This window comes from Gopherus flavomarginatus, chromosome 10 (assembly GCF_025201925.1).
Source record: "Gopherus flavomarginatus isolate rGopFla2 chromosome 10, rGopFla2.mat.asm, whole genome shotgun sequence".
In the NCBI taxonomy this organism is placed as follows: Eukaryota; Metazoa; Chordata; order Testudines; family Testudinidae; genus Gopherus; species Gopherus flavomarginatus.
In genome coordinates this window covers 80374291-80400976 of record NC_066626.1, presented here as the reverse complement: position 1 = coordinate 80400976, position 26686 = coordinate 80374291, and the positions used below count along the sequence as shown (strand labels likewise).

The 26686-nt window shown below is 46.6% G+C and overlaps 2 protein-coding genes across 5 annotated transcripts in view; one reads left to right on the top strand and one right to left on the bottom strand.

Annotated features, from left to right (window-relative positions):
* USP37 (ubiquitin specific peptidase 37) overlaps positions 1-22777 on the top strand; it is a 61970-nt gene extending 39193 nt beyond the window's left edge. For all 3 annotated transcript variants that reach the window (XM_050917011.1, XM_050917009.1, XM_050917010.1), the window contains 7 exons: positions 676-931; positions 3705-3871; positions 6360-6420; positions 14955-15070; positions 17461-17530; positions 17821-17959; positions 18731-22777. In XM_050917011.1, coding sequence (XP_050772968.1) covers positions 676-931; positions 3705-3871; positions 6360-6420; positions 14955-15070; positions 17461-17530; positions 17821-17959; positions 18731-18818 — 897 coding nt within the window. In that variant the 3' untranslated portion in view covers positions 18819-22777. The remainder of the gene's footprint in view (positions 1-675; positions 932-3704; positions 3872-6359; positions 6421-14954; positions 15071-17460; positions 17531-17820; positions 17960-18730) is intronic.
* A 1428-nt stretch (positions 22778-24205) lies between these two features.
* Positions 24206-26686, bottom strand: part of VIL1 (villin 1) — a 36816-nt gene continuing 34335 nt past the window's right edge. For both annotated transcript variants that reach the window (XM_050917022.1, XM_050917023.1), the window contains exon 20: positions 24206-25695. In XM_050917022.1, coding sequence (XP_050772979.1) covers positions 25582-25695 — 114 coding nt within the window. In that variant the 3' untranslated portion in view covers positions 24206-25581. The remainder of the gene's footprint in view (positions 25696-26686) is intronic.

The window sequence follows — 26686 nt, the reverse complement described above, 5'->3', positions numbered from 1 at the left end:
TGCTATTTGCTGCCCTGATCTTCAGGTTTTGGCCTCTCCTGGTCATATCTGCTGAGACCATCTAAGATTCATTTGAGAAACCGTGTTCTATCCACTTCTCTTCTCATCCTGGCCTAGGTTCAGTGGTTCTCTTTCCATCTTCCAATTCAGGTTACATTTATCTCTTGCAGCTGCTGTCCCGCTTCATCAAACACCTATTGGTGATGACTTCGCTACTCATATGTGGAGGTTATTGGCGGGTGAGGGCTCACCACTACCTGGAAGGGTGTCACAAGGGGAAGGTGGGGTGATCACAGATGAAGAGAGTGCTGTAGCCTTGCACATCCTGCAAATCCTGGTGGTTGTAGGTCAGTGGTTTTCAGCCTGTGATCTGCAGACCCCCAGGCTGTCTAACATTTCCAAAGGGGTCCATACATTTAATTGACATTTTTTAGGGGTCCACAAATGTAAAAAGGTTGAAAACTACTGTTGTAGATCTATTATTCCAAGTTAACATTAGTCCCTAAAGTCATAGGGCATTGACTCTTTATGTGAACTATATTTAGTATGGTTGAGACCCAAACTCCCATTTCCTGACAGTTAACCCAGAAGAAATGTGCACAGTAAATGCAAACTGGATGCAACACATCTTTGACTTTTTAAAAAGCCTTTAAGCCTGAATCCTTTCATTTGTAGGGTTCAAAACGAAGTAAACCAGAGTGTGATAAATCTTCTGACTTGGGAAATGCTGGTTTCGATGGAATGAGCGAGGATGAGTTACTAGCAGCTGTGTTAGAGATTAGCAAGAGGGAAGCCTCATTCTCTGTGAGCCATGATGAAGATAAACCCACAAGCAGCCCAGACACTGGTTTTGGAGAGGATGAGATGCAGGAATTGCCAGAAAATCTGCAGTCTGTAGAGACGGAGAAACCCAAAGCAACTACAGAATCAGGTAGGATGAGAAGTAACTTTATCTTAACTGAACAGATTCTATGGTGATTCTGAAGTTATTTACAACATCAGATCAGCAATATGTGGGGCATGAATTGCATGAGAATGGATTGTAGGCAGCGTCTGATGAACATGGCGATATATAAATATCTTACATTTTTCCTGTCTTTAAAGCTTTTCATTTATTGAATTTCAAAAATGTTCTCATATCAAACATTTATAATATGTCTCTGCTAAACTTAGTCATCACCAACGTTTTGGTGATTTTTTTCCATCTCCTGTTCAACAATCACCTCTGTCAATTCACTGACTCTAAAGTTTTACTCTTCCATATTCTGAGTACACTTTATTTTCTATAACGGTCTCCAAAACAATTGCAATCCTAAGTAGCATAGTAGCAATATCCAAAGACAGTTGTTTTTGTGTATGATTAATACATTCAAAGGATAAGGCTAAAATCCCTCTGATGTGTAGTGAAAAATAAGTAGAATTGTAATTAATTTGGCCTCCTGTGTATACAATTAAAAATTTTTTTTTCTAAAACAGCACCTTATATTTATGTAAATCCTTCAGAATAAGCCCAGCATGCTTTTACAGATTACAGATTTACAGGCCCCAAATCCTGCAAATAATTATACACGTGCTTAACTTTACCACTGTGAGGAAGCCTCATTGATTTGAGTGTGGGATAATTAGGTCTCAGTTTTTCTAGTTGGTTAACAGAAATTTTTAAAATCTTGTAATTTGCTGATGCTACTTGCTTTGGATCAAATTATTTCCTAACTCCACTATCATAAAAACACAGTCAGATGAAGTTCCTTCTTTGTTTTCTTTCTCTTAAGAGATAAGAAATTAAATGCCAAAACTGTACACTACTGAAGGTTGCAGTTAGCTCAAAATGTCAGGTACTGTCAAATGAAACATCACGTTGGAAGTTGTGATGAAGTGGAACTATTCTTAATGTTTCCTCTGAATACCGTGTGGGTGCCTCAGTTTCCCCTGTGCATTTCTTAAGTCTCTAGGTGGTTGGATAAATGCCAGTGTGCATAAATCACTGACACGCTGTCTCCCTGGCAACTAATGGCCAGGCCCTTCCCCCCTGCAAGGGGATGCTAAAGGTGAACAGAGAGATCAGGTGACCTCCTGGCCCGGGAAAGGAACTCAGCAGAGGAGGAGGGGCTGGAGGGGTTTTGCAGTTTGGGAGCTGGCTGGGGATGAGGAGTGAGGGCAGATGTGGGGATCTGCCTCACTGGGCCCCAGAATGGACCCGGCTGAGAGGTCCGGTTCGCTGTACCTACAAGATCTGTTTTAGACCGTGTTCCTGTCATCTAATAAACCTGTTTTGCTGGATGGCTGAGAGTCATGTCTGACTGTGAGGTGGGGGTGCAGGACCCAGTGGCTTCCCCAGGATCCCGCTGGGGCGAACTAGCTGTGGGAAGCACACGGAGGGGCAGAGGATGCTGAATGCTCCAAGGAGAGACCCAGGAGGTGAAGCCGTGTGAGCTTCTTGCCCTGCAGACAGTCTGCTCCAAGGGAGAGGAGGCTCCCCAGAGTCCTAACTGGCTTGGTGGGGAGCACTTCCAGAGCATCGCTCGCTGACTCCGTGACAGAAGTCAACACATGAAATAATTCACACAACACTGAGTCTGCTCCCGTATTCATATACACTGTGGTGCGTTTTACACAGTCACATTGAATTTCATGTACTTTCAAAGCAGGTGGAGTGGGAGACCTACCTAGTTTAGATATTACGGAGGGCACACTTTCCCTACTCCTACTCATAGTTGAGAGCTGTGTAACAGCCAGAAACCTTGTGGAGTATTGCTCCTTATAATGAAAGTCTGAGTCACAGACTTAAAAAATAATGTAAAAAATTCTGTGTTGCGATTCATTTAAGAGGATTAGACAGATCTGGGTTCCAGTCCTGACTGGTGATCCTGCATTTTCAGGATGTTGCAGATGCTGGCATTCTGCTTTCTGTAATCCTCTGATAATGAACAGATGTGGAAGTCTATTTCTCCAGTTCAAGCGTGGGTTCGCATTCAGAGAGATTGCTTTGCTGGATTTTTTTTTAGGGGGATTCTGACCATTAACATGTAGCCCATTGGGGGTTGAACGTATGCTGCAGATAGGAGAGGTACATATAGTCATAGCAACAAAAATTCCCTCCAGACGCTTTGTAAAACAGCTTTTTCCTTCTTTCCGTTGCACACATCTTAAAGATAAACGACACAGCTGTAAATTACGTGTGCTTTTATACTACTTAGAAATGTGTAGATCGCCTAGCTCTAAACTGAAGCCAAAAATTGCCAAACCCTAACAGCTTTTAGGAGATTTTGGTGCTTCCCTCGGTCTTATTTAGAAATAACATAGTTCAATTTTAGGTTTTTCTACGGTGCCGGCACTGTAGTATGTAAGCACTGTCTAAATCCACGTATTGTGACTCTGGCAAAAGTCCATTAGCTGCACTTGGGCCACCCTTGTGAAAGCCTAGTAGAATGGGACACGTTTGTTCTGGCAAAGGCTGCTGGTTTTAAATGAAAGCGTAGAGTTTGTGGGGAGAGGGTTTTGATAAAACCTTGCTCAGTCCCAAACCTGTAAGATTTGTTATAGCATTCCCCTCTCTCATCAAATCCTTCGGCATTCCTCAGGATTTATTGGTTGTCCCTCTACCAGTAGATGCCACTGTGCTCCAAGGAGTTCAGAGGCCTAAAGAGGACTTAGATGGTAACAAACAAGGGACCAGAAAGCATAAATGTCCTTTGCTTCCTCAGCTCCTGCCAATTTCACTGAGATAACTAAAGATTTTGATGAGAATAAGGAAAACAAAACTCCGGAAGGCTCCCAGGGAGAGGTTGACTGGCTGCAGCAGTACGATATGGAGCGAGAGCGGGAGGAACAAGAACTTCAGCAGGCACTGGCTCAGAGCCTCCAAGAACAAGTAAGAGCTAATACTCCCTTCCATAAAGTAGTCTTTTCTAGCATCAGAAACCTGATTGCAAAATAAAAGCTCACCCTGGGCTTGGACAATAATTGCAAATTGTCTCTACTGCTTATCTTCTAGAAGAGACCAGTATGAAAAGCAGAAGATTATTCTGTTCGCTACCCAGTTCAGTCGTTGAGATTAACTATATTGGTCACAGTTAGTATAAACTTTGAGAATTACTCCTAGATATTTAAAAGGTTCACCTATACAAAAAAAAGCAAAGTTGTTCCTCACTGTTCAGTTACGTACTGAAAATTAACAAGCGTCACTCTTTAACTCCCGTATACCTCCCTAATTCATCCCCCACTTGAAGGCATTGCAGCATGTCCTGTCCAGAGACAGAGGGAGAAGCAGGTTCTAATACAGATGACCACCCCATCAGACAGCCATGCCAGTAGCTCTCTTGTTTAAATCAGAACACAGTTAGCTCAAACTGTTACCACAGCAGTTGAGCTCAGAGGATCACATGAGGGATGAGGGCAGGTTTCTCAGATAATTCGGTCCCATACCACTTAAGTTAATATTAGCACCTGGAATTACACCCCAAAACAAACTGAAAGCTAGTGCAGATCACCCTGCACTTCTGACCTGTGCTAAGCAAACAGACAGCTGCATTATGCACTTGCTCCAATTTTTGACTAGTCTTCAGTTATAGCCCCGTATAATCCAGTCTTAGGGTTGCAAAGGCTAACTCAACCTTCTAGTCAAAGACAAATGGGGAAAGAAGTGCTACTGGCAAACCGGGCAGCTACAAATATTTAGAGTTCCAACAGCCCTCCTTGGGTTGCTAATGTGTTACACACAGTGAGCAGACTGCTCATCTCCCCTTCATACACACAGACATTGAGGGAAGCAGGAACTGTTCAGCAACACGCCATGGCCAGGACTGCAGCCACTCCCACACCTTGTGCCTTGTTGTCTTGGGCCCCTCAGCTGTGCAGGGGGGCCTCTCAGCTGTGCAGGGAGCCCCCTGCAGCCCTACTGTCAGTGCTGCCCTAACTCCAACCGTGTCCTGCCCTGCCATTAATTTCCAGCACCTCCAGAGGTGCTGGAACTAGGTGTGCTGCTGCGCCCTCTGGCTTGAAGTGGTTTTCATTATATGCAGTTTGATTCAATGGCTCTGAGCACCCCCACTATGCAGATTATTCCAGCACCATTGAGCAGATGTACAAATAAAACATTTTAAAAATTAAAAATCTATATAAAGGATTTTTTAATTCTTATCATCAACATTAGATTTTTATTTTTTCTAATTTTACCAACCCTACATATTTTCAGGTTTGAAATACCTGGACAACTTGGAGTCAACTTAACCCTTCATCCTTCCTGTATAGACAAATGGAGTTCAGTACAATTTACTGTGATGGGGAAGATCATTTGTTATAAGTCCTTGAACTGAGGACCCTGTCTGCTTTGTGTTGACATTAGATATCATGGTACTCCTTGTAAGAGATGGGGTAGGCCTAGATATCACGGGGCAAATTTCCCCATCCTCCAGTGTAATTTGGTGTGAGACGCAGTGATGGATTGTTTCATTTCAGCTGTGCTGTTAAGATATAGATTCCTAGTGCTTTAGGAACTGAGATACGAAAAACCCTTATGGCAATAATGTAAAATGGATTTAAATGTTAGCTTCTGATGTAGTCATAATGAGGACCTGCCATCCCACCTGTGATTCAGGCATGGCATACATTCAGACCCCGAATTAAGGAGCCTCTTCATGCAGTAGGGCTTCGGACACAGCCACGTCCAGTCTCTTCAGCTGGAATCAATGTTGCTACAACATTGAGGGTGGTGGGAGGAGACAGGGCAGACACACACCCAAAAATAGGGTTTCACTTTTATTATCTATCCGTACCTATTAAAATTCATTGCTGTAATGTTTGCAAAATCCTTTTCTGGAGTTGGGAAATACAGAAACATTTCCATGAGTTTTATGTATTTTTTGGTTAAGCTGCAGGACAATCCCCCTTTTTTAGCAATTATTTTAAAATACATTGTAGCAGATATTTTCACCTTTTGCTTGAGGCCTGTGTGCTCAGTTAGCTTTGGGCAGAAAATTGTGTAAATTTTGTCATAGTGTGGGGAACTTTTTGTGTAAGTGACAGTTTTACTTTGCAGACAGTTCACAAATTCATTATGATGCTTTTCAAATCAGTGATCCAGAGAGAGCTCATGGTGTTACTAGGGACTTGCTCTGCTGCATACCAAAAACTTTAGTAGCTTTGACAAGCTTTAATTAAGGTTTGTCCCAGGTCCTGTTGCACTAGAACATTGAACTCTTGCTGGTTGTAAACATTCCTTCACATGGAACTTTTAATGTCCTATGTCAGGTTTGTTGTAGTAACCAAAGCAGCACAGTTTCAATAGAAAAAGCACACTGCAAGAATTTTAAACAGGGAAGTGTCTCAGTGAACTACGTTTTTTGTTTTCTTTCCATCAGGAAGCACGAGAACAAAAAGAAGATGATGACCTTAAACGAGCTACCGAATTAAGTCTACAAGGTGAAATTTATTTATCAGCTTCCATAATGCTGCTTTTTAGGGGGAATATATCCATGTGTGTGACTGCAGCTCTGAGCATCTGAAAGGCAGCTGGGATTTCATGCCTCTTTTTGTGTTTGATTGTAGTTGGCTCTGTTCTTTTCAGTTTATTTCATTCAGTTATGGAAGTAAATGCCAGCGAAAATTCTTAACATGAAAACTGCAGTAGTTTTTTATTTCTTAATTCAGTTTTTTTTTAATATTGTGTACACAGATATTTGGTTCTTGAAACTCGGTGTTCCTGAAATCCAGCTGTCTATGGCCGAGAGACACCTGCAGTCTCACATCTGCACAATACCCTCTTGGCTGAATCCGTTCCCAAAGCCCTGGCTTATCATAGTTCTGTAGTTTTGGATTAAGCCCTCTTGTAGGGCTAGCGTGCAAGTGAGGTTATGCAGCCTGGCAGAACAAAGCCAAAAAACCCGACACCAGAAGAGGAGCAGTTGTGATGGTGAAATACAGGCGTATTACTTAAAATTCACTTTTAATCTTGCTCAGGCTCCTTAAATAGACCTCCCTTGCTTATTACTGAAGAGGCATGGCTCTGCTGTTTAACAGGAATAAAACAGTGTACAAATGTCATTCACAAGGGTGACACATCACATTGAAGATTCAGCCATCACTACTGTGTACTCTAACGAGTGTCCTGCATTCTCAGGCTCTCTTTGCAGCCCACGGCCTCACTCTTCTATCGGATATTGGGGTGGGGAGTGTTTTGGCAAAGCAACTTCCTTCTCCAGGAGTGGTTGAGTGCATTCCCCCTGCAGCACTGGGAATTTAAAATCCTCTTGATTTGCAGTCACTTAGTTTTGTTTGACATCCTGAATATTGTCAGATGCCTCTCAGCATGCTGTCACGTCATTCATAACTGTGGCAGCAGGTACTTGCTAAAAGAGATGGTAGTAAGTTTTCACTGTGAAGCTGCTGTTCCCTTCTCACCTGTAGCCAGCAGTTATCTTCTTTTTTTTTTTTTTTTTTTTTAACACGGTCCAGTGTTGGCGCTATAACAGGGTAGTAATCCCAGCATTATCAGTGTACTGGGACTAAGCATTCTCTGTGACTGTGTCTCCATATGTGACTCGCTTGGACAGCCTGCATTTCCCTGGGACAATGTAGCTTATAAAGCTCTGAACATGGCAATAAAGCATTCTCACTTACAAGGGTTCAACTGTGGAACACACCTAGGAGGATTAGACTAATCCAGTGTCAGGGAAAACTGCATGAACCTTCCTTTGGGCAAAGTATTTCCATCATAACTGGCATGATGACAGTTTTAAAAAAACAGGAAGAGGAGAAGAGCAGAGAACTCTAATCCAATCAGGACTCGCCATGCAAATTTAAATTATCTGGAAAAAGTTTAGGTGCTTCTGTAACAAGTGCTGGGAAAAAGCTTAGGTTGGGTAGCTGCAGAAATCGCAAAAAGTTTAGAACACTGTATACGGGAGCCCTTCCGGCTTTAACAGAAAGCCGTGTGCATTTTGCTCAGCCTAGCATTCTGGAAGTTCCTGCAGGGAGCAGCCCTTCTCACCATGTATAAACAATGAAAAGATGGATGCTGCCAGCAGTAAGTTTAGATGCCAGTTTTAATTGATAGATGTAGTTTGTGAATAGAATTTGTAGTTGAAATATAGAGAAATGCTTCTCACCATGGAAACTTCCCAATCGCTAAGCAAAATGGGTATAGTTAATTTAATGTGGATGTTGACCAGGGGCCACCAAAGCTTATGGAAAACGCAGCTATGCAATCAAATGAAATTTGCAGAAAAGTTTGCCACACACCTTTACTGTTGCAGTAACTGTTTTTGCACCCTTTAACATAGACCTACTGTAAAAAGGGATGAAAAGTTTGTATGTTGCTTTTTATTCTGCATTCTATAGCTCAGGGCTATAGTTTTATTCTGCATTCAACGTTCTTCAAGTGCTTGCTCATATCGATTCCAATTAGGTGTGCGCGCTGCATGCACGTTTGTCGGAAGATTTTTACCCTAGCAACACTTGATGGATTGGCTGGGTCGCCCCCTGGAGTGGCGCCTTTATGGCACCGGATATATACCCCTGCCAACCCAACGGCCCCTCAGTTCCTTCTTACCGCCCGTGACGGTCATTGGAACTGTGGAGCGCGGCTTTGCTGATCTCCACATCCCTAGCTTACTTGTTGTTGTTTACTGTTAATTGTGTTTATAGTTCAAGTTTTACAGTTGTAGTTAGAGTTAGTTGTTGTGTATATATAGTTAGTGTATTTAGTTGAGGGGTGATCGGGGATTAGCCCCTTTCCTCCACCTCGGTGCCAGGCTCATGCCCAGGTCACCGGGATTCAAACCGTGCTTGGCGTGCCAAAAGCCGATGCCAATAAAGGATCCCCATGACTCCTGCCTCAAGTGCCTAGGGGAATCCCACCTTCCTGAAAAGTGCCGCATCTGTAAGTCCTTTAAACCGAGGACGAAGAAGGAGCGGGACTTTCGACTGAAACAGCTCCTCATGGAGGCGGCACTTAGCCCTGCAGCGTCGGTACCGAGCGCTCAACCTGCATCTGTGAGGAGCGCTCCTTCAGCTCCGGACCGCTCCGGTACCGTGAAGGAGCCACGGCACCGACCCGCATCGGCACCGACGTCTGCTTGGCACCACTCCCTGTCCCTGCAGCCCAAGAAGCAACACAGCGCTCCGGCTGCTTCGGCACCACCCGCACCACAGAAGGAGCGCCCGTTGACGATGGATTGCCCAGCATCGTCATCTGCCTTGGCACCGCAGAGTGCGGCACCGTTGATTCCGGTCCTGCAAGGGCTATTGAGTCCGATGCCCAAAAGCTCCTTGGCTCTCGCCGTGGTCGAGCTCACTCTCCCATCCACACCAGAGAAATTCTCCACGGCACGGGAGTTGATCGCAATAACGGAGACCACGCTGCCTCAACCCCCGACACCGCCGAAGCAGGTCATCCAATCTATTGGCAAGCCTGCCTTGCTGAGGCCACCCTCCATGGGAGCCGCGGAGAGGCATCGTTCAAGATCTCGGTCCTGCCGACAATCCCGGTCCCGATGCTGCTCGCAGTCCTGGCACCACTCTCCATCGCGGTACCGGTCACGCTCGCAGCGCCGTTTGGCCTCCCGTTCGCCTGCCAGATACTCACGGTACCGATCCAACTCCTGGCACCATTCACAGCACCGCGCATCTCGCAGCTGCTCCAGGCGAAGGGACTCAAGATCCCGGTCGACCTCCCGACACCGCTTCGGTCGTAGGTCCCAGTCTCCCTCTCGGTACCATTACAGCTCCCGGTACCACTCCCCGGTGCCATCCCGGGAAAGACCAACCCGAGACTTGGCTCCCTCTCAGGGTCTATCAGCACTACCTTGGCCGTCGAGAGACACCTCGGTGTCATCACAGGCTGGTAGCATTTCCTGTCTACAGGATCGTGACTCGGATGTCCCCAGCCATTTGTTTCCTGAGAGCCAGAGCTCTGAGCAAGGACCCCATCAGTGGTCTTTCTGGACACCATGGGCGTACCACCAAGCCCAAGGTGTTTCCTCAGTTGCACCACTGTCTGCCCCATCAGAACACCGGGCACCAGAGGCAACCGTAAACCGCCCCCGCCCCCACCCCCCCCATGGATACAGATGAGGCTTCGGTACCACCTGCAGACACCCAGGTCCCACCTGAGTGTGACTCCGCTCCTCAAGAACAGGAGCCCCCACAGGACCCTCTTGTCCCTGGCCTCTCCTCTTCCTCCTCGCCAGACAAGGCTGTGGCAGGAACATCCTCCTCCAGCCCTCCCCCAAATGACCTAAGTGTACATCAAGACCTCTTGAGACGGGTGGCGCAGAATATGAATCTGCAGGTGGAGGAGGTCCCTGAAATAGAGGACCCGGTAGTGGACATCCTGTCTGCAGATGCACCTACTAGAGTGGCCCTGCCGTTTATCCACACTGTTCAAGCAAACGCGGACACCATTTGGCAATCTCCAGCCTCGATCCCCCCCACAGCCAGGGGAGTATAGAGAAAATACTTGGTACCCTCCAAGGGATATGAGTATCTCTACATTCACCCACCTCCTTGCTCCCTAGTAGTTCAATTGGTAAACGAGAGGAAGCGTCATGGCCAGCAAGCTCCTGCTCCCAAGTCCAAGGAGGCTAGGCGCGTGGACCTCCTATGCCACAAAATATATTCGGCTGGGGCCCTTCAACTTAGGGTGGCAAACCAGCAAGCCCTCCTAAGTAGGTATAACTATAACACGTGGACGTCCTTGGGGAATTTTATGGAGCTTCTTCCCCAGGAGTCCCGCCAGGAATTTGCGGCCCTATTTGAGGAGGGTAAGAAGGTGGTGAGAACCTCCCTCCAAGCTTCTCTGGACACAGTGGACTCTGCGGCCAGGACTCTGGCATCAGGAGTGATGATGAGGCATATCTCCTTGCTCCAGGTATCAGGCCTTCCTCCTGAATTACAACAAACTATTCAGGACTTGCCCTTTTGAAGGCCAGGGGCTCTTCTCAGACAAGACTGATCCCAGATTACAAAATCTGAAGGACAATCGCGTAATAATGCGCTCGCTGGGGATGCACACATCAGTGACCCAACGCAGGACCTTCTGGCCCCAGCCTCACCGTACTTACCCCCTGCCTAGGCCACGACAGGACTTCAGCAGAAGGCGTGGCCGAGGGAATCGACGGAGGCAGTCTGATCCCCAAGGGGGGCAAAATCAGGCCCCCCCAAACCACCAGCAGGGTCCAAACAGACCTTTTGATGGGATGCCCGAGGACAGCCCACCAGTTGTTTTCCCGGATCCTTCTCCTCCCTTTTACAACCGCCTCTCCCATTTCCTCCTTGCGTGGTCCCACCTAACTTTGGATTGTTGGGTCCTGCGTACGGTGGAGCTGGGATACCACCTTCAGTTTGTTTCAACCCCACCTTCCCACCCTCCCTCCTCGTCCCTCTTCAGGGACCCCTCTCACGAGCAATTCCTCTTACAAGAGGTCCAGTCGCTCCTAACCATTGGAGCCATAGAGGAGGTACCAAAAGACCTGAGGGGCAAGGGGTTTTATTCCTAATACTTACTGATCCCCAGTGCAAAGGGAGGTCTACGACTGATCCTAGACCTGCGAGGACTCCAAATTCATGATAAAGTTGAAGTTCCGCATTGTATCCCTGGGGACCATTATCCCATCTTTGGATCCTGGAGACTGGTATGCCACCCTCGATATGAAGGACGCGTATTTCCACATCGCAGTTTACCCACCACACAGACGGTACCTCCGTTTTGTGGTCAACCAGCAACATTTTCAGTTCACAGTCCTTCCATTTGGCCATCCTACGGCTCCGCAAGTATTCACAAAATGCATGGCTGTAGTCGCCGCCTCCCTCCGGCATTGTTGGGTGTACGTTTACTCGTATCTCGACGATTAGCTCGTTCGAGGGACCTCTGAGTCGCAAGTGAGACATCATCACCTGTACATCGTCAAAGACCTCTTCAGGAACCTAGGCCTGATGATCACCATAGAGAAGTCTACTCTGATACCCACGCAGAGAATAGACTTCATCGGTGTGATTCTGGACTCCACTCTGGCCAGAGCCTGCCTGCCGCAGCCTCGTTTTCAGGCGATGGCTACCGTTATTCAAGGCATCCAAACCTTCCCGACAACATCGGCTCGCGCTTGTCTCAGCCTACTCGCCTGCACCTTCGTGACCAAAGACGCCAGGCTACGCCTCCATCCATTTCAAACCTGGCTTGCCTCAGTATACTGGCCGGGTCGGGACAGCCTGGACTCGATATTCACTGTTCCCCCGAATGTTTTAGGCTCTCTAACCTGGTGGCTGACTCCCACCCTAGTTTGTGCAGGGATGGCATTCCACCCACCGCAACCTTCGATGGCCCTAACCACGGACGCGTCATCTCTGGGTTGGGGTGCCCACCTCAAGGGCCTCCGCACTCAAGGCCTCTGGTCAGCTCAAGAACTAACCTTACACATCAGTGTGTGGGAGCTGAGAGCGGTCCGTCTAGCATGCCAAGTGTTTTGAGAGCATCTCCAAGGCCGTTGTGTATCAGTGTTCACGGACAACACAACGGCAATGTTTTACATAAAGAAGCAGGGCGGAGCACGTTCCTCCCTCCTTTGTCAGGAAGCCATTCAGCTCTGGGACTTTTGCATAGCCCACTCGATCGATCTGGTAGCGTCCTTTCTCCCAGGAGTTCAGAACACTCTGGCAGATCACCTCAGCAGATCCTTCCTGTCTCACGAGTGGTCGATTCATCCGGACGTCATCCATTCTGTTTTCCGGAAGTGTTCACGAGAACAGGAAATGCCATGTGTTCTGCTCCTTCCAGGGGCGCTCCCCGGGCTCCCTCTCAGACTTATTCCTGATACCGTTGACGAACCGTCTACTCTGTGCCTTTCCAGCGTTCCCGCTGGTCCACAGGGTGCTTCTCAGGCTCTGCAGGGACAGCGCCCACCTGATCATGATCGCTCCAGCGTGCCCGAGGCAGCACTGGTACACCATGTTGTTTGACCTCTCAGTGGCAGACCCAATTCCCCTACCACTCTGGCCGGATTTCATAACTCAGGACTGCTGCAGACTTCACCATCCAGTCTCTTCACCTCACAGCATGGTTGCTCCTTGGTTAACCCGGTCTGAGTTATGTTGCTCTATCTCAGTCAAAGAGGTGCTCTTGGGCAGTAGGAAGCCTTCCATTAGGTTGACATACCTGGCCAAGTGGAAGCGTTTCTCTTGCTGGTGCGCTCAGCGTAACGCTGTCCCCACGCAGGTACCAGTCCCTATGTCCTGCACTACCTCTGGTCCCTGAAAGAACACGGCCTAGCGGTCTCTTCCATAAAAGTGCATCTGGCAGCCTCCGCCTTCCACCCAGGGGAGGGCGGGCGATCAGTCTTCTCTCACCCCATGGTTTCGAGGTTCCTCAAGGACTTGGAATGTTTGTACTCGCAGGTTAGAAGTCCTACCCCTACCTGGGACCTCAATCTAGTTCTAGCCAAGCTTATGGGTCCTCCTTTTGAACCGCTAGCCACCTGCTCGCTGCTGTACCTCTCCTGGAAGACGGCCTTCCTTGTCGCTATTGCTTCGGCAAGGCGAGTATCCGAGCTTCGGGCACTGGCAGCGAACCCCCCCGTATACGGTGTTTCATAAGGACAAGGTACAGCTGCAACCACACCCCACTTTCCTCCTAAGGTGTTGTCTGCCTTTCATGTCAATCAAAGCAGCAAAGAATCCTGTGGCACCTTATAGACTAACAGACGTTTTGGAGCATGAGCTTTCGTAGGTGAATACCCACTGCATCTGAAGAAGTGGATATTCACCCACGAAAGCTCATGCTCCAAAACGTCTGTTAGTCTATAAGGTGCCACAGGATTCTTTGCTGCTTTTACAGATCCAGACTAACACGGCTACCCCTCTGATACATGTCAATCAAGACATCTTCCTTCTGGTCTTCTTCCCGAAGCCGCACTCCTCGCATCAGGAACAACAGCTGCACTCCCTAGACATCTGCAGGGCTCTCGCCTTTAATATCGAAAGAACAAAACCCTTTCGAAAGTCGCCTCAGCTCTTTGTAGCGGTGGCAGACCAGATGAAGGGCCTGCTTGTTTCCTCCCAGCGAATTTCCTCTTGGGTGATGTCTTGCATCCGTGCCTGCTATGATTTGACTCACGTTCCGGCTTGCCACCCCACTGCCCATTCTACTCGGGCTCAAGCTTTGTCTGCCGCCTTCCTGGCCCATGTTCCCATCCAGGAAATATGTCAGGCAGCTACTTGGTCATCCATTCACACCTTTGCGTCACATTACACATTAGTTCAACAGTCCAGAGATGATGCTGCATTTGGCTCAGCAGTTTTACATTCTGTAACATCTCACTCCGACCCCACCGCCTAGGTAAGGCTTGGGAGTCGCCTAATTGGAATCGATATGAGCAAGCACTGGAAGAAGAAAAGACGGTTACTCACCTTTGTAACTGTTGTTCTTCGAGATGTGTTGCTCATATCCATTCCAAACCCGCCCTCCTTCCCCTTTGTCGGAGTAGCCGGTAAGAAGGAACTGAGGGGCCGTTGGGTCGGCAGGGGTATATATCCGGTGCCATAATGGCGCCACTCCAGGGAGCGACCCAGCCAACCCACCGAGTGTTTCTAGGGTAAAAATCTTCCGACGAACATGCACGCGGTGCGCGCGCACCTAATTGAAATGGATATAAGCAACATATCTCAAAGAACAACAGTTACAAAGGTGAGTAACCGTCTTTTCCTTGATTCAGATTCACAGCATAAATCACCGTTCTTTTTTTGGATGGGTAGAGAGGGGATGTGAGGTAGGTTTTTTTGTAAGTTTTCCAATATCCCTTGATTCCCTCAGAAGGGAGAGCCTTTAGCTTTAGTATTTCCTCTGTGTTTGTTTATGAAGATTCATTATGAAGATAAATATAACCCGACCTTCTGTAACTGTGGTCTGCTTTCCTGTATATGCCAAAAATTCTGACCTGGCATCGTTGTGTCTTTGTGCCATTTAGAATTTAACAGCTCTCTTCTGGACAGTGTTGGCTCTGATGAGGACTCTGGGACTGAGGATGTTCTCGACATGGAGTACACAGAAACTGAAGCTGAAGAGCTGAAAAGGAATGCTGAGGTGATGATCCATTGTTTCAAGCACTGAATGGGGAACTAAGGTCTCTGCCCGTGTTCAGCACCAGATATTATGGAGCAAGTGCATCTGTTCAGTCTGAGAGGACTTTGTTAAGTAGCAGCTTCCCTGTAGTATTGGGAAACAATGGATAGTTCAGTAATCTTCCTCGGTAAGAGCGGGTCCTACAGGGAGAAGAGCTGCTGAGGCCCTTTGGTTGCTATGAGGAATCTTATGGGTGTGAGCGGGGGGAAACAGAGTAACTTGACTCATAGACTTTAAGGTCAGAAGGGACCATTATGATCATCTAGTCTGACCTCCTACACAATGCAGGCCACAGAATCTCACCCACCCACTCCTGTAACAAACCCCTAACCTATGTCTGAGTTACTGAAGTCCTCAAATCATGGTTACTGGAAGCATTCTGCTGTGTGAAACAAGGAAAAATACGGGCTGCTTAATTATCAAAAAGGAAGAAACAGCATTTCAGATCAGGTTGTGGTTTGTGATCGTGCTAGTAACTGCTGTGGGTTTCTAGCTCCTGGACCGGGATGGCCAGCCTAAACCTGAGAAGGAGCCAGAATTTACTGGTCTACATTGCCATAGAGCCACAGCAACACGTCAGCAGCTTGCAGCACCTGCTCCCAGCATCTCCCACCCACCGTCAGCCCCGCCAATCAGCACCTCCCACTCCTTCCCTCTACCTCCTGATCAGCTGTTTCATGGCGGGCAGGAGGCTCTGGGGAGTGAGGGTGGAGGAGCAAGGGCACGGCAGGCTCAGAGGAGAGCAGGGCAGGGCCTGTGGCAGAGCCAGAGGCTGAGCAGTGAGCACACCCCCAGCACATTGGAAAGTTGGCACCTGTAGCTCCAGCCCCCAGATTCAGGGCCTCTACAAGGAGCCGCATATTAACTTCTGAGGGGCACTCATCTATCTAGCTTGTAAGAAGAGTGTTGTATGGCTATCTAGACAGGAAAGAGTTAATGGTTTTTATAGGGAATTCCTTTAGGGAAGTTTTACTTCCCTTCCAATTGCTGTGCCTTCATCAGAGAGCTGTATTTTCACACCCCTGTTGAACTCCAATCAATCAGCCTATCAGAGCAAGGAGGACCAGGAAATCTCTTTAAAGCCAGTCAGCACTACCTGTTCTTAATTGTCATGGCTGAGTCGATGAGCAAAGCTTCATCCCAAAGAAGAGGAGAGGGACATTTTCTCCTTACCACTCCAAGGGCAGGGGAAGAGAGAATCTCTAGGCCACCAATCCAATCTTTCTCTACTGATTTACCTCATTTATTAAATGGTTGGTTTTAAACCGCAGATATCAATATAATTCTCTTGGATTTTTCTTTTAACTTCTCTCTGTGGACTTTTCTATCAATGGAAAGTGGTCACTCAGCAGACAAATAGCTAAGCAAAACGGAGAGCTTGTGTCATCTTCCTGCTTTGGAACAAAACAATGACGACTTTGTTGCTGTTCCACTGGAAGCCTGGTGAATGGGGAAACAAAACCAAACAAAATCATATGGCACTTCCCAATGTTAAAGGGATGCTTTTTCCACCTGGCCTGATCCAGTGTGGCAGTTCCTATGTTCCTTGATCACATTTCTCAAACAGTTGAACTTTGTGTACCGAGTACCCAAAGCCATATTCTAACGTGCTGTAAGGCCTGTGTCACGGAGTCACCGGGCGATGCTCTGGAACTGCTCCCCACAAAGCCAGGCAGGACTTTGGGGAGCCTCCTCTCCCTTGGAGCAGACTTGTTCAGGGCAAGAAGCTCACACGGCTTCACCTCCTGGGTCTCTCCTTGGAGCATTCAGCATCCTCTGCCCCTCCGGGCGCTTCCCACAGCGAGCCCGCCCCAGCGGGGTCCTGGGGAAGCCACAGGGTCCCGCACCCCCACTTTGCAGTCAGACGTGACTCTCAGCCAGCCAGTAAAACAGAGGTTTATTCGATGACAGGAACAGGGTCTAAAACAGAGCTTGTAGATACAGCGAACCAGACCCCTCGGCCGGGTCCATTCTGGGGGGCAGTGAGCCAGACCCCCACGTCTGCCCTCAGCCAGCTCCAGACTAACAACCCCTTCCAGCCCCTCCTCTCTACTCCGTCCCTTTCCCCGGGCCAGGAGGTCACCTGATCTTTGTCTCCAACACCTTCAGTTGGCACCTTTGCAGGGGAGGGGCCCAGGCCATCAGTTGCTAGGAGACAGAGTGTCAGGCATTTAGGTGCACTGGCCCTTTGCTCTGCCAGATACTTAAGAACTGCCATGGGGACACTGAGGCACCAAGACAGTATTCAGAGAAAACATTAAGAACATTCCCAGTTCGTCACAGCCTGTTGTTCTGAGCTTAGTGGAATTAAGAGCATATTTAAAAGCAAATGATTGAATTGTATTTTCCAGGTAGGAGACGTCCCCCATTCCTATCGTCTCATCAGCATTGTCAGCCATATTGGAAGCACATCCTCTTCAGGTAGGGAGTATGATACCTTTTGGTCTCTCTGTTCATGTGGAGATTAAAGAAGTGTAATTGAAAATGTTTGTAATATTCTTTGAAGATGCAGAAAAGCTTTAAGATCTGTTTTCGTAGTTAACATGAATTAGTCAAAAATATCCATTTAGTCTATAAATGATTTGTACAACATGATGGCATTTCAGTATTTAAATGTCAGCTAACTGCAACAGGGTATCTAGAAACAACTTACTGATTTGTTTTGAACTATAGCATGAAAATAAATGTGGCTTCTCTTTTTATTTTTTTAGGCCATTATATTAGTGATGTCTATGATATCAAGAAACAGTCCTGGTTCACCTACAATGACCTAGAAGTGTCTAGAACGCTAGAGGCCTCTGTGCAGTGTGATAGAGACCGAAGTGGCTACATCTTCTTTTATATGCACAAGTAAGAGAATCTCAGCAGTTTGGGCATTCCCAGTCAGGAAGTTCTGTGCTCCTCTCCCTACCATCCTCTTCAGTGGAGTTGCCAAATCTAATATTTGTCAGTGTGTCTGAATTTTGATTGTTACTGCTGCATATGATTTTGACTAGCACTAGAGCGTCCTCTGAAAGTTCAGTAGCGCAGAATTATCCCTCACTAATACCTAATGGTTTAGACACAACAAATCCTGCATGTTGCCAGGGCCTTAGACTAGATGACCCTTTCAGTGGTTTCTAACCCTGTGATTCTGTGGTTCTAATTGTCATAATGAGATGATAGCTAAGTGTTAAAGGCATGTTTGAAGAGGATGTTCAGTATCTCAGCTAAGTATTAGTCCTTAGTGTATGTTTTCCTCTGACATAGTCATATATTTGTAAATGCCCATATTCCCCCCTAATCCCTTTACTAGCATTAATTTATTCTATTTTTGCTGCCCTCTTCCCTGCAAGGCTTAACATGCTCTTAGATTTGTTATAATTTGTTGAAAAATCTTACTTCAGCTTCCAGCTGGTTCTGAATGGCTTCAGAATTTCAGGAGCCCTGCTGAGAGAGCTTTAGTGACAAGGTGTAATTCTTTAGGCTTAACTAGTAGGCTGTATAATACTGAAATTTCCAAGGCTTAAAGTAAACCACTCATTTCCTGTGTGTCATTCTCCCTTCCCACAGGGCTGTCTTCATCTTGTGCAGCGGCTCTGTGCTCATTGATTTCATAATCTCCCTTCTCATGTTTTCTAGGGACATCTTCGATGAGTTACTAGAAACAGAAAAGAACACACAGCCGCTTAACATGGAAGTGGGGCGGTCTGTTCGTCAGCCTCTGTGAAGAGCAAATCCCTTGTTTCTCCTGAGCATGGAGAAATCTGAACTTGTGCAAGACACGCAGGAGTAGCAAACAGCTCAGGGCCAAAACAAGAGACAAAAAGTAAGGCGTATGGGATGCTTAACTTGCAGAACCACGCACGTAAACCTTGGCCTGAACCACACTGGTAAACCTTTGACATCCCAAAGCCCTCCTCCTGTGGTGAGATTTTTATTGTTCCAGAAATATTTGTGTCAGCCTGGAGCCTTAAAGCGTTACATCAAGCCACAAGACCACAGCTGCTCATAAACTGATGAAACAATAGTGCAAAAAGAGACTTGACTTGAAAGTCCATTAACTATGATATGTGAATGGGGAAGATTTACATATCACGTGGCATTCTGTTTTTTTCCCCCATGAGCAATTAAAGCAATACAGCCTGCAACCTGGCATTTATCGTGTCAGTAATAGTCACTGGAAACCTAGATCACCAAGTACGCTATTACCTGTCTGTCCTGCTAACAGGTGTGCCGGCATCACTCAAGTTGGCGCATTTTGACATTCATGAGGTTGTAAATGCTCTGCCATTTACGTGCAGTTCCAGGAAACAAACCATTGGTGCTGTGGAATGTATTGCATACCTACTCACACTCTGTCATCCAATACAGTACAGTTCATTGGTGTCTTTGTTTAGAAATGAGATTGGTTTTTTCATTTAAAAGGTTGATTCTTTCTGACTGCATTTTCTTCGTAGTGTCATTGCATACTGCAGTTTACGTCTTTCTGTCAGTTTATCTATTTCTCACTGACTTTACATCACGTTGGGCTGCCTTGTTTTGACTCTGACAGCAGCAGCTAGTGGGATGGAAGGTGAGCTTTGGCCTGTTGGCAGATTCTCTTCAAGGGAAGCAGAGTCAGTGCTGAGCAGTAAAAGGAAGTGAACTACAACTCTTCTTTTTGCATCACACATTGGAAAAAGCGCATTTTGGCATTAACCTTTCAGGGTCTGCAGGCATAAATGTTTGTCTCTGTCATCCTCAAGTGGAAAGTCTGAAAAATTCTTTTAGCACTTGGATTGCTGTTCCAGTGATCCATAATTTCACATTGTCCCTACAGATCCCAGGAATCACAGAGAGACAGATGTTTTTATTCTAGCTGTCTGTTGTTTTTTTAGGAATATGGGCTGCTCAGCTGGAAGAAACTAAATCAGTTGAGAAGCTTTTGAAAACCTGTATGGAGTGTTCACATAAGATATTACAGGGCAGAACTGTTACATTTTAGTATCCTAATTGTACCTGGTAACATGACGCTCATTTTATAGCTGACTTTGGCAAAAACATCCAGTGATTTAATTTTTATTTGAACCTTCAAATGGTCTTTTATTTAATATGGGCAAGTATTTCCTTAATTGGTATTTACTTTTATTGCAAAGAAATTGTTGCTAATCATTGGAGCATTTACTCTTCTGCCCCTAATTTGGATTTTGCGATTTGAATAATCGGTTACAGAGAGTGCAAAGATATTTGTTTTTAAACTACCATTAGGAGTTTCTCAGGAATAAACCACCCAGAGCTAAGTAGACAAACTATTGTTGTAGAAGACAGGAGGAAAAATAATTTCTTCACAGATCTTATATAGTTAAGGCTCATCTTCTGGTCTGTGTACCAGGCGAATCTAAATAAGTTTTGTTACAGCTTGGATAATATCTTACTGGTTGTGTTGGTCTCATAGTATATGGCCTAAGCATTAAACTTCAGTCACAAACAGGACAAAGCTTTTACCTCATAAGGTGCAGCATCAGTAGTATGTGACATGTTAATTTATTATAAACCATTATGATTTTGTATTGTCAACAGTGAATATGTTAGTGGAATGTGTGTGTTTGTGGGGGGAGTTAAAGTAGGAATTTTCTTTTACTGAAAAGGGCACATACCTGTGAAAATGTGGCAAAGATCTCTTCCATCCTAAAGGCAAAGCTACCTTCCTCATCTTAACCAGCATCCCCATGTTCCCTACCTGCTGAAAGCAGCACACATGGCGCTTTAAATAACAAATGTACTTCTAATATCAGCGGGTTAGCACTGCTGATTGCTTGGTGGGGAGCAGATTATCGTGTTGAGGCACAGCACTCCAAATCAGTTCATTTCTAATAAAATCCAAGATTGCCCAGTGTTAGCTGTTACCCTAATTTATGTATAAAACCATTTTTGATGTAGATCCAGAGTTGAGAGAGCTGACACTTGCAACCAGATTTCATGGTCCCTCTAGCGAAAACCAGGTTCTCGCTTAGCGTAGCTAGAAACAACTAGTGAACCTATGTGTTTTTCATTTTTTTGGCATATGGCAGCTTCCTGAACAGAGCTGATTGTCAGTCCAACACTGTGCACCCTCACATCCCCCGTCTAAAGATGGATTCTTTCTCTCTGCTCCAAGGTGACAATGAGGAAGGAAATCTGTAATTTGTCAAAGGGTGTATGTATAAATCAATACTTTGGGGATTTTGCACAGCATAGCTAGTTCACTCAGAATTGAGGGGAGTATGTGTTCCCAGCGTTCTGTGTTATACCTAATTCACTTTCACATTCAATACTACTTGCATTTTTGCAATAACTTTGAAATTCAGTAGAGCGGAGCTCTGTGCAACCTTTACAACCGTATTGGATTATATGTAGGACAGGCACAAACCAAATAAAAGCCAGAACATGTAGGGATTTTAGCATCAGATGTCTTGGAGAGGAAATCATTTAAATATCCTACAAACCCTTAATGCCTTTATTAAAATGGCTGTTAATAGTGTTGAGGCCTGCTAAAGAGAGTAGGGCTTTCTGGGCGATGGTGGAGTGCTGTTGGTATGAATTATATATCTTATTAATTAGAGAGGGTTCTATGGAGTGCATGTTATAAAACACTCTTTGACATTTCCTGAAATGTATGGAGTTGTTGGTTTCAAAAGAACCTGAGAGCCAGTTTAGTTTGGTCTGAGTTTGCTTCAGTGTATAAAAAACAAAACACCAATGTCGTTCTTCCTTCCAGCCCCACCCTATCATCAGATTTCTGCTCTGACTTGTTCTTGATTTCCTCCTTCACTGTATCTGGCTACTTTTTGATGATGAATGTATAAATGTTTATGTAAATGAACTGGAATTTTTGTCCCAGATATTGCGCTGTGTGTGTCTGAGTCCACACAGAGGACTGTTGTACTGGGATGTGCAAAAGAACCAAAAAAAAAAAAAGAAAATACATAGGTACTAGCTTCCTAACTAAAGCTTCAGTCTATAATATGAGGAGAGCATTTTCATGTGTCTGACCTTGGCTGATTGCCTCCCCAGCCGTGTTTTCATCATGGTGTAAATGGCCTGATTTGGAGTGTACTGACTTCTTTTTCTGTGTGCTGTATCTGATGTACTGGAAGGATTAGTACATGCCGTTTGCACTGCAACCAATGGGAGAAGCAGTTGATTATCCAGTGTTAACATTTTATTGAAACTCACAGAAGGTTTTAGGTGCCCGTGAAAAATTCTTTGCTTGGGGTTGGAGGGGGGGAAGTTGTGTGTGGCTGGAAAGAACTAACTGGGTCACTTCTTAACTGATCTAATCTAAGATTGTAATCAACTGCCAAAGAGAGAGAATAAAAAGGCATTCTATATCCTTTGCACTCTGCTGCCAGTATTCCCTGTCCCACCGGAGGTCTTATGTGCCTCCTGACTACATAATTCTTGAAAAACTGGTGGGGAAGGGGTTCCAGGTGTGTGTGTGTGTGTGTGTGTGTTTGAAAGAAGCCAGGATGGATGCCACGTGACCGGGTTAGATTCTGCATTGAGTGACTTTTGATTCTTTACACCATTGATGTGGAGCAGCACTTTCTCTGTGTTTTAGCAGATCTGTTCCTCTGTATACTTTACAGTTTTGCTCTTGTTTTTTCCTTTTTAAATGATGTGTAGATAGATTTTTGTGAAATTAAAACCTCTTTATTAACCCTCTAATGAGTTTGAATTTTATTTCCACAAAGATGGAGTTTTCTCTAAACTCAGCTGTGGATACCTGAGCACTGGACTCCAGTCTGTTTATGTCGGGGCCTGTACTGTACCTTTAGTGAAGAAGAAACTAGTTTGTACTGTAGAAGAGCACGGCCCTGTTCCATTGATATAAAACTACTCAAGATAGCTAAGTCCCAGGCAGACTGCGAAGAGCTACAAAAGGATCTCGCAAAACTGGGCGAGAAAATGGCAGATGAAAATCTAAGTAATGCAGATTGGAAAACATAATCCCAACTGTACATATGAAATGATGGGGCCTAAATTAGCTGTTACCACTCAAGAAAGATCTTGGGAGTCATTGTGGCTAGTGCTCTGAAAACATCCACTCAATGCGCAGCAGCAGTCCAAAAAGCGAACAGAATGTTGGGAATCATTAAAGGGGTCGATAATAAGACAGAAAATATAATAATGGCTCTATATAAATCCATGCTAGGCCCACATCTTGAATACTGCGTGCAGATGTGGTCACCTCATCTCAGAAAAGATCTATTGGAAAAGGTACAGAAAAGGGCAACACAAATGATTAGGGGTATGGAACGGCTTCTGTATGAGGAGAGATTAATAAGACTGGGACTTTTCAGTTATGATTCAGGTCTATAAAATCATGGCAGGTGTGGAGAAAGTAGATGAGGAAGTGTTATTTACTCCTCATAAGACAAGAACTAGGGGTCACCCAATGAAATTAATAGGCAGCAGGTTTAAAACAAAAGGAAGTATTTCTTCACACAACACACAGTCTATGGAACTTCTTGCCGGAGGATGTTGTGAAGGCCAAGACCATAACAGGGTTCAAATTGATGGAGGACAGATCCATCAATGGCTACTAACCACGCTGGGCAGGGATGGTGTCCCTAGCCTCTGTTTGCCAGACGCTGGGAATGGGCGACGGAGTGGGTCCCTTGATTCCCTGTTCTGTTCATTCCCTCTGGGGCACCTGGCACTGGCCGCTGTCAGCAGACAGGACACTGGGCTAGATGGACCTTTGCTCTGACCCAGTCTGGCCTTTCTTATGCTCAGTAACTTATTTTGTGCATTTTTTTTGTGACCTTAAGTGCTAGTGAAAGCAGGACGGCTAGCGCTGGCTGCTGCACGGAGCAGAGCGTATGTAGGCTCTTCTATTGCCTGTCGGTTGAGATGTGCATTTATTGCAGTTGTAAGCTGCTTTGGACAAGACCGTCTAGTCTGTGCAGCTCCAAGCTCTATCCGTGGTTAATAAGAATCCCTGCTATTCCAGTATTTACGCCCCTCGCAAGCCCACCTTCCCTTTTCCCACTGCGCTTTCGTGGACCCACAGCTCTGCCAGTGCGCTCACAGGTGCAGCTTTCTGGCTAACATATTTGCATTTTGCCTCGGAGATGAGAGAGTAAATCCAAATTGAAGTCACACGGGAAATTTTATTGTCAATCTCATACTGAGTGGGAGGGAATCGTATTAACAAAAAACCATGCTAAGTCTGATCCAGCTGGCAACATCTGCTGTAGCGAATAGGCCCTGCATTCCTAGGGCAGTGGCACTCAACCTTTCCAGACGACTGTCCCCCTTTCAGGAGGCTGATTTGTGTACCCCAAGTTTCACCTCACTTAAAACTACTGGGACACAAAAATACAAAAGTGTCACAGCCACACTGGTACTGACAATTTGCTTACTTGCTCATTCTGTCTGTATTAAAGTGTAGTTTGTACTGACTTGACTAGTGCTTTTCATGTAGCCTCTTGTAAAACTAGGCAAATATCTAGATGAGCTGATGTACCCCGGAGAGACCTTTACATACTCCCTGGGGGGATGCGTACCCCTGCTCCCACAAAGTGTATCCTGCCTTCGACCGGGGCGGACTTCCTATGTGTTTGTACAGCCCCTAGCACAATGGGCCCCCTGCAGGTGCCATGGTAATACAGATAAGACAAGCGTGGACAAGGTCATTAAAGTTTGCACTGTGCTTCAGTAAAGTGTGTGGCATACGGATTTTTAAAATGTCACTCCCTGCCGTGGCTGGAACCTTTACCTTCGGTACCACAAATATTTGCATAATGCTTTTCATGAAGGCGTAACAGCTAATGGAGGCTGCAGCAGTGGGCTGTATACTTCATCTTTAGCGGTGAAGTACCAGTGCATGTGAAAATGTAAACAGCTTTGCAAAGACCTGACATCTAGAAAGACTGAAGATCATTCTAATACCACTTAACAACATACTACTTGGCACCTCAAACCACGGATTAAGGAATATGAGCACCCCCACTTTACAGATGGGAAAACTGAGGCAGAAATGTGCTGTGCCGTCCCCACGGCTATACAGCAGGTCGGTGGTGGTGCTGGGATTACAGGCCAGAGGGTTCTGATTCCCACCTCTGTTCTTGTTTCTCCCTTGAGGGTGCTGCCTCTGCACAATCTCGTGCGGAGGTTGGAGAACAGACACAATAAGCCAGGGTGAAGGATCTGTGCTACTTCAGAGCCTGGTCAACACTCACCCGTTCTACCCACTGCCGCACCACTTTGCTAAGGCAAGATCCCCGCACACGGATTGTAGCTGTCAACCCAACCCAACCAGGAGGGTAGCTTGGAAAGTAGATTGTAGCCTATTGGGAGATCAGTATGTTCCCTGCCCAAAGAATCCCAGTGGGGAGGAATGGTTAGCAGGCACCGAAGCAGGGGCAAGCATGCAGCTCCCTTCTCTGAATTAATTTTAATTTTACTTTCTTAATAAAAATACTAAACTGAACGCATCCCCGGCTGAATCTCGCCGCAGCGCTGCCCTAGAAGAGGCCCTTCTCCTTCTTGAGTTTCTGTTGCTTCCACAGGGGCAGTGCAGCGAAGGCGGTCTGGGGCATGCCGAAGACCGCGTTGAAATCGTCACTGGACAGGTGCTCCTGCGAGAGGCAGAGGATGAGTGGTGGTGACAACTGTGGTCCTGCCGACAGGGCCGTCCTGCTGAGCTACCATCTCCCAGCCCTCTGGCTTTGCTGGCTGGCAGGAATCGTGACAGGAGTCAGGCCCCCCAAAGCCCCATGTCTAAGTGGCCTCCTGCTGGGATAATGCCCTGGGCAACTGTCGCTCTCCAGGCTGGTATCCAGCCCCCAGCAGCGGGCTCTGGAGCTGACATGCAGATGGCAAGAGCTGAGGGAGGCGTGAGCCATTGGAGGAGACATGGGTCACCAGTGAAGCAACTGATTATCCTAGACCTTTGCAGGTCTCCGGGACTGGAACCCGAGGCCGTCGGCTCGAGTTACTCCCTTTCCACGGCCCAGCTCCGAGACACTCCAGTGACTGCAGCAGCTTAGAGCTGGAGGCAGCACCAGGCCCAGGCCCGGGTCACTACTTTCCGGATACTGCCCTGCTGTGGGCATTCAGAACTGCTCATGCTACCTCCTCCAGCCTGGCTGGCTCATGGCTCTGCAGGCTGCCTTCAGCAGGCGTTGCAGCTGACCACCTCTAGCGCCAGGGGAAGCCGGCAGGAGGCTGGCTCAGAGCTGGGGGCACAAGGCCGATTGTTTCCTTATGTTAAAACTCCTGCTGAGGATGCCCCTAAGGATGCTTAACACTTGGGTAATTCTGGGCTAGCTAATGCTCCTCTGCAACCAGCAGGGGGCAAAATGCCCACCCCTGCCAAGGAACTAAATCCCTGGTGGCAACCCGCTCTCTGCGTCTCTGACCTGCCCTGCGGGGGGCTGGCACCGCCGTGGACACGTGCGCCCCCCGCAGGCCATTTCTAAGCCGCGGCTCTAGGTGCTCGGGCAATATTTAATGCACCCAAAAAATTAACCCCATTGAGCCGCTCATCCTTAGGCGACACTGGCCTCAAATAATGAATACAGCCCCTTAGCTAAGCCCCCTCCCCCCTCCAGCCCCAACGAGGAGCTC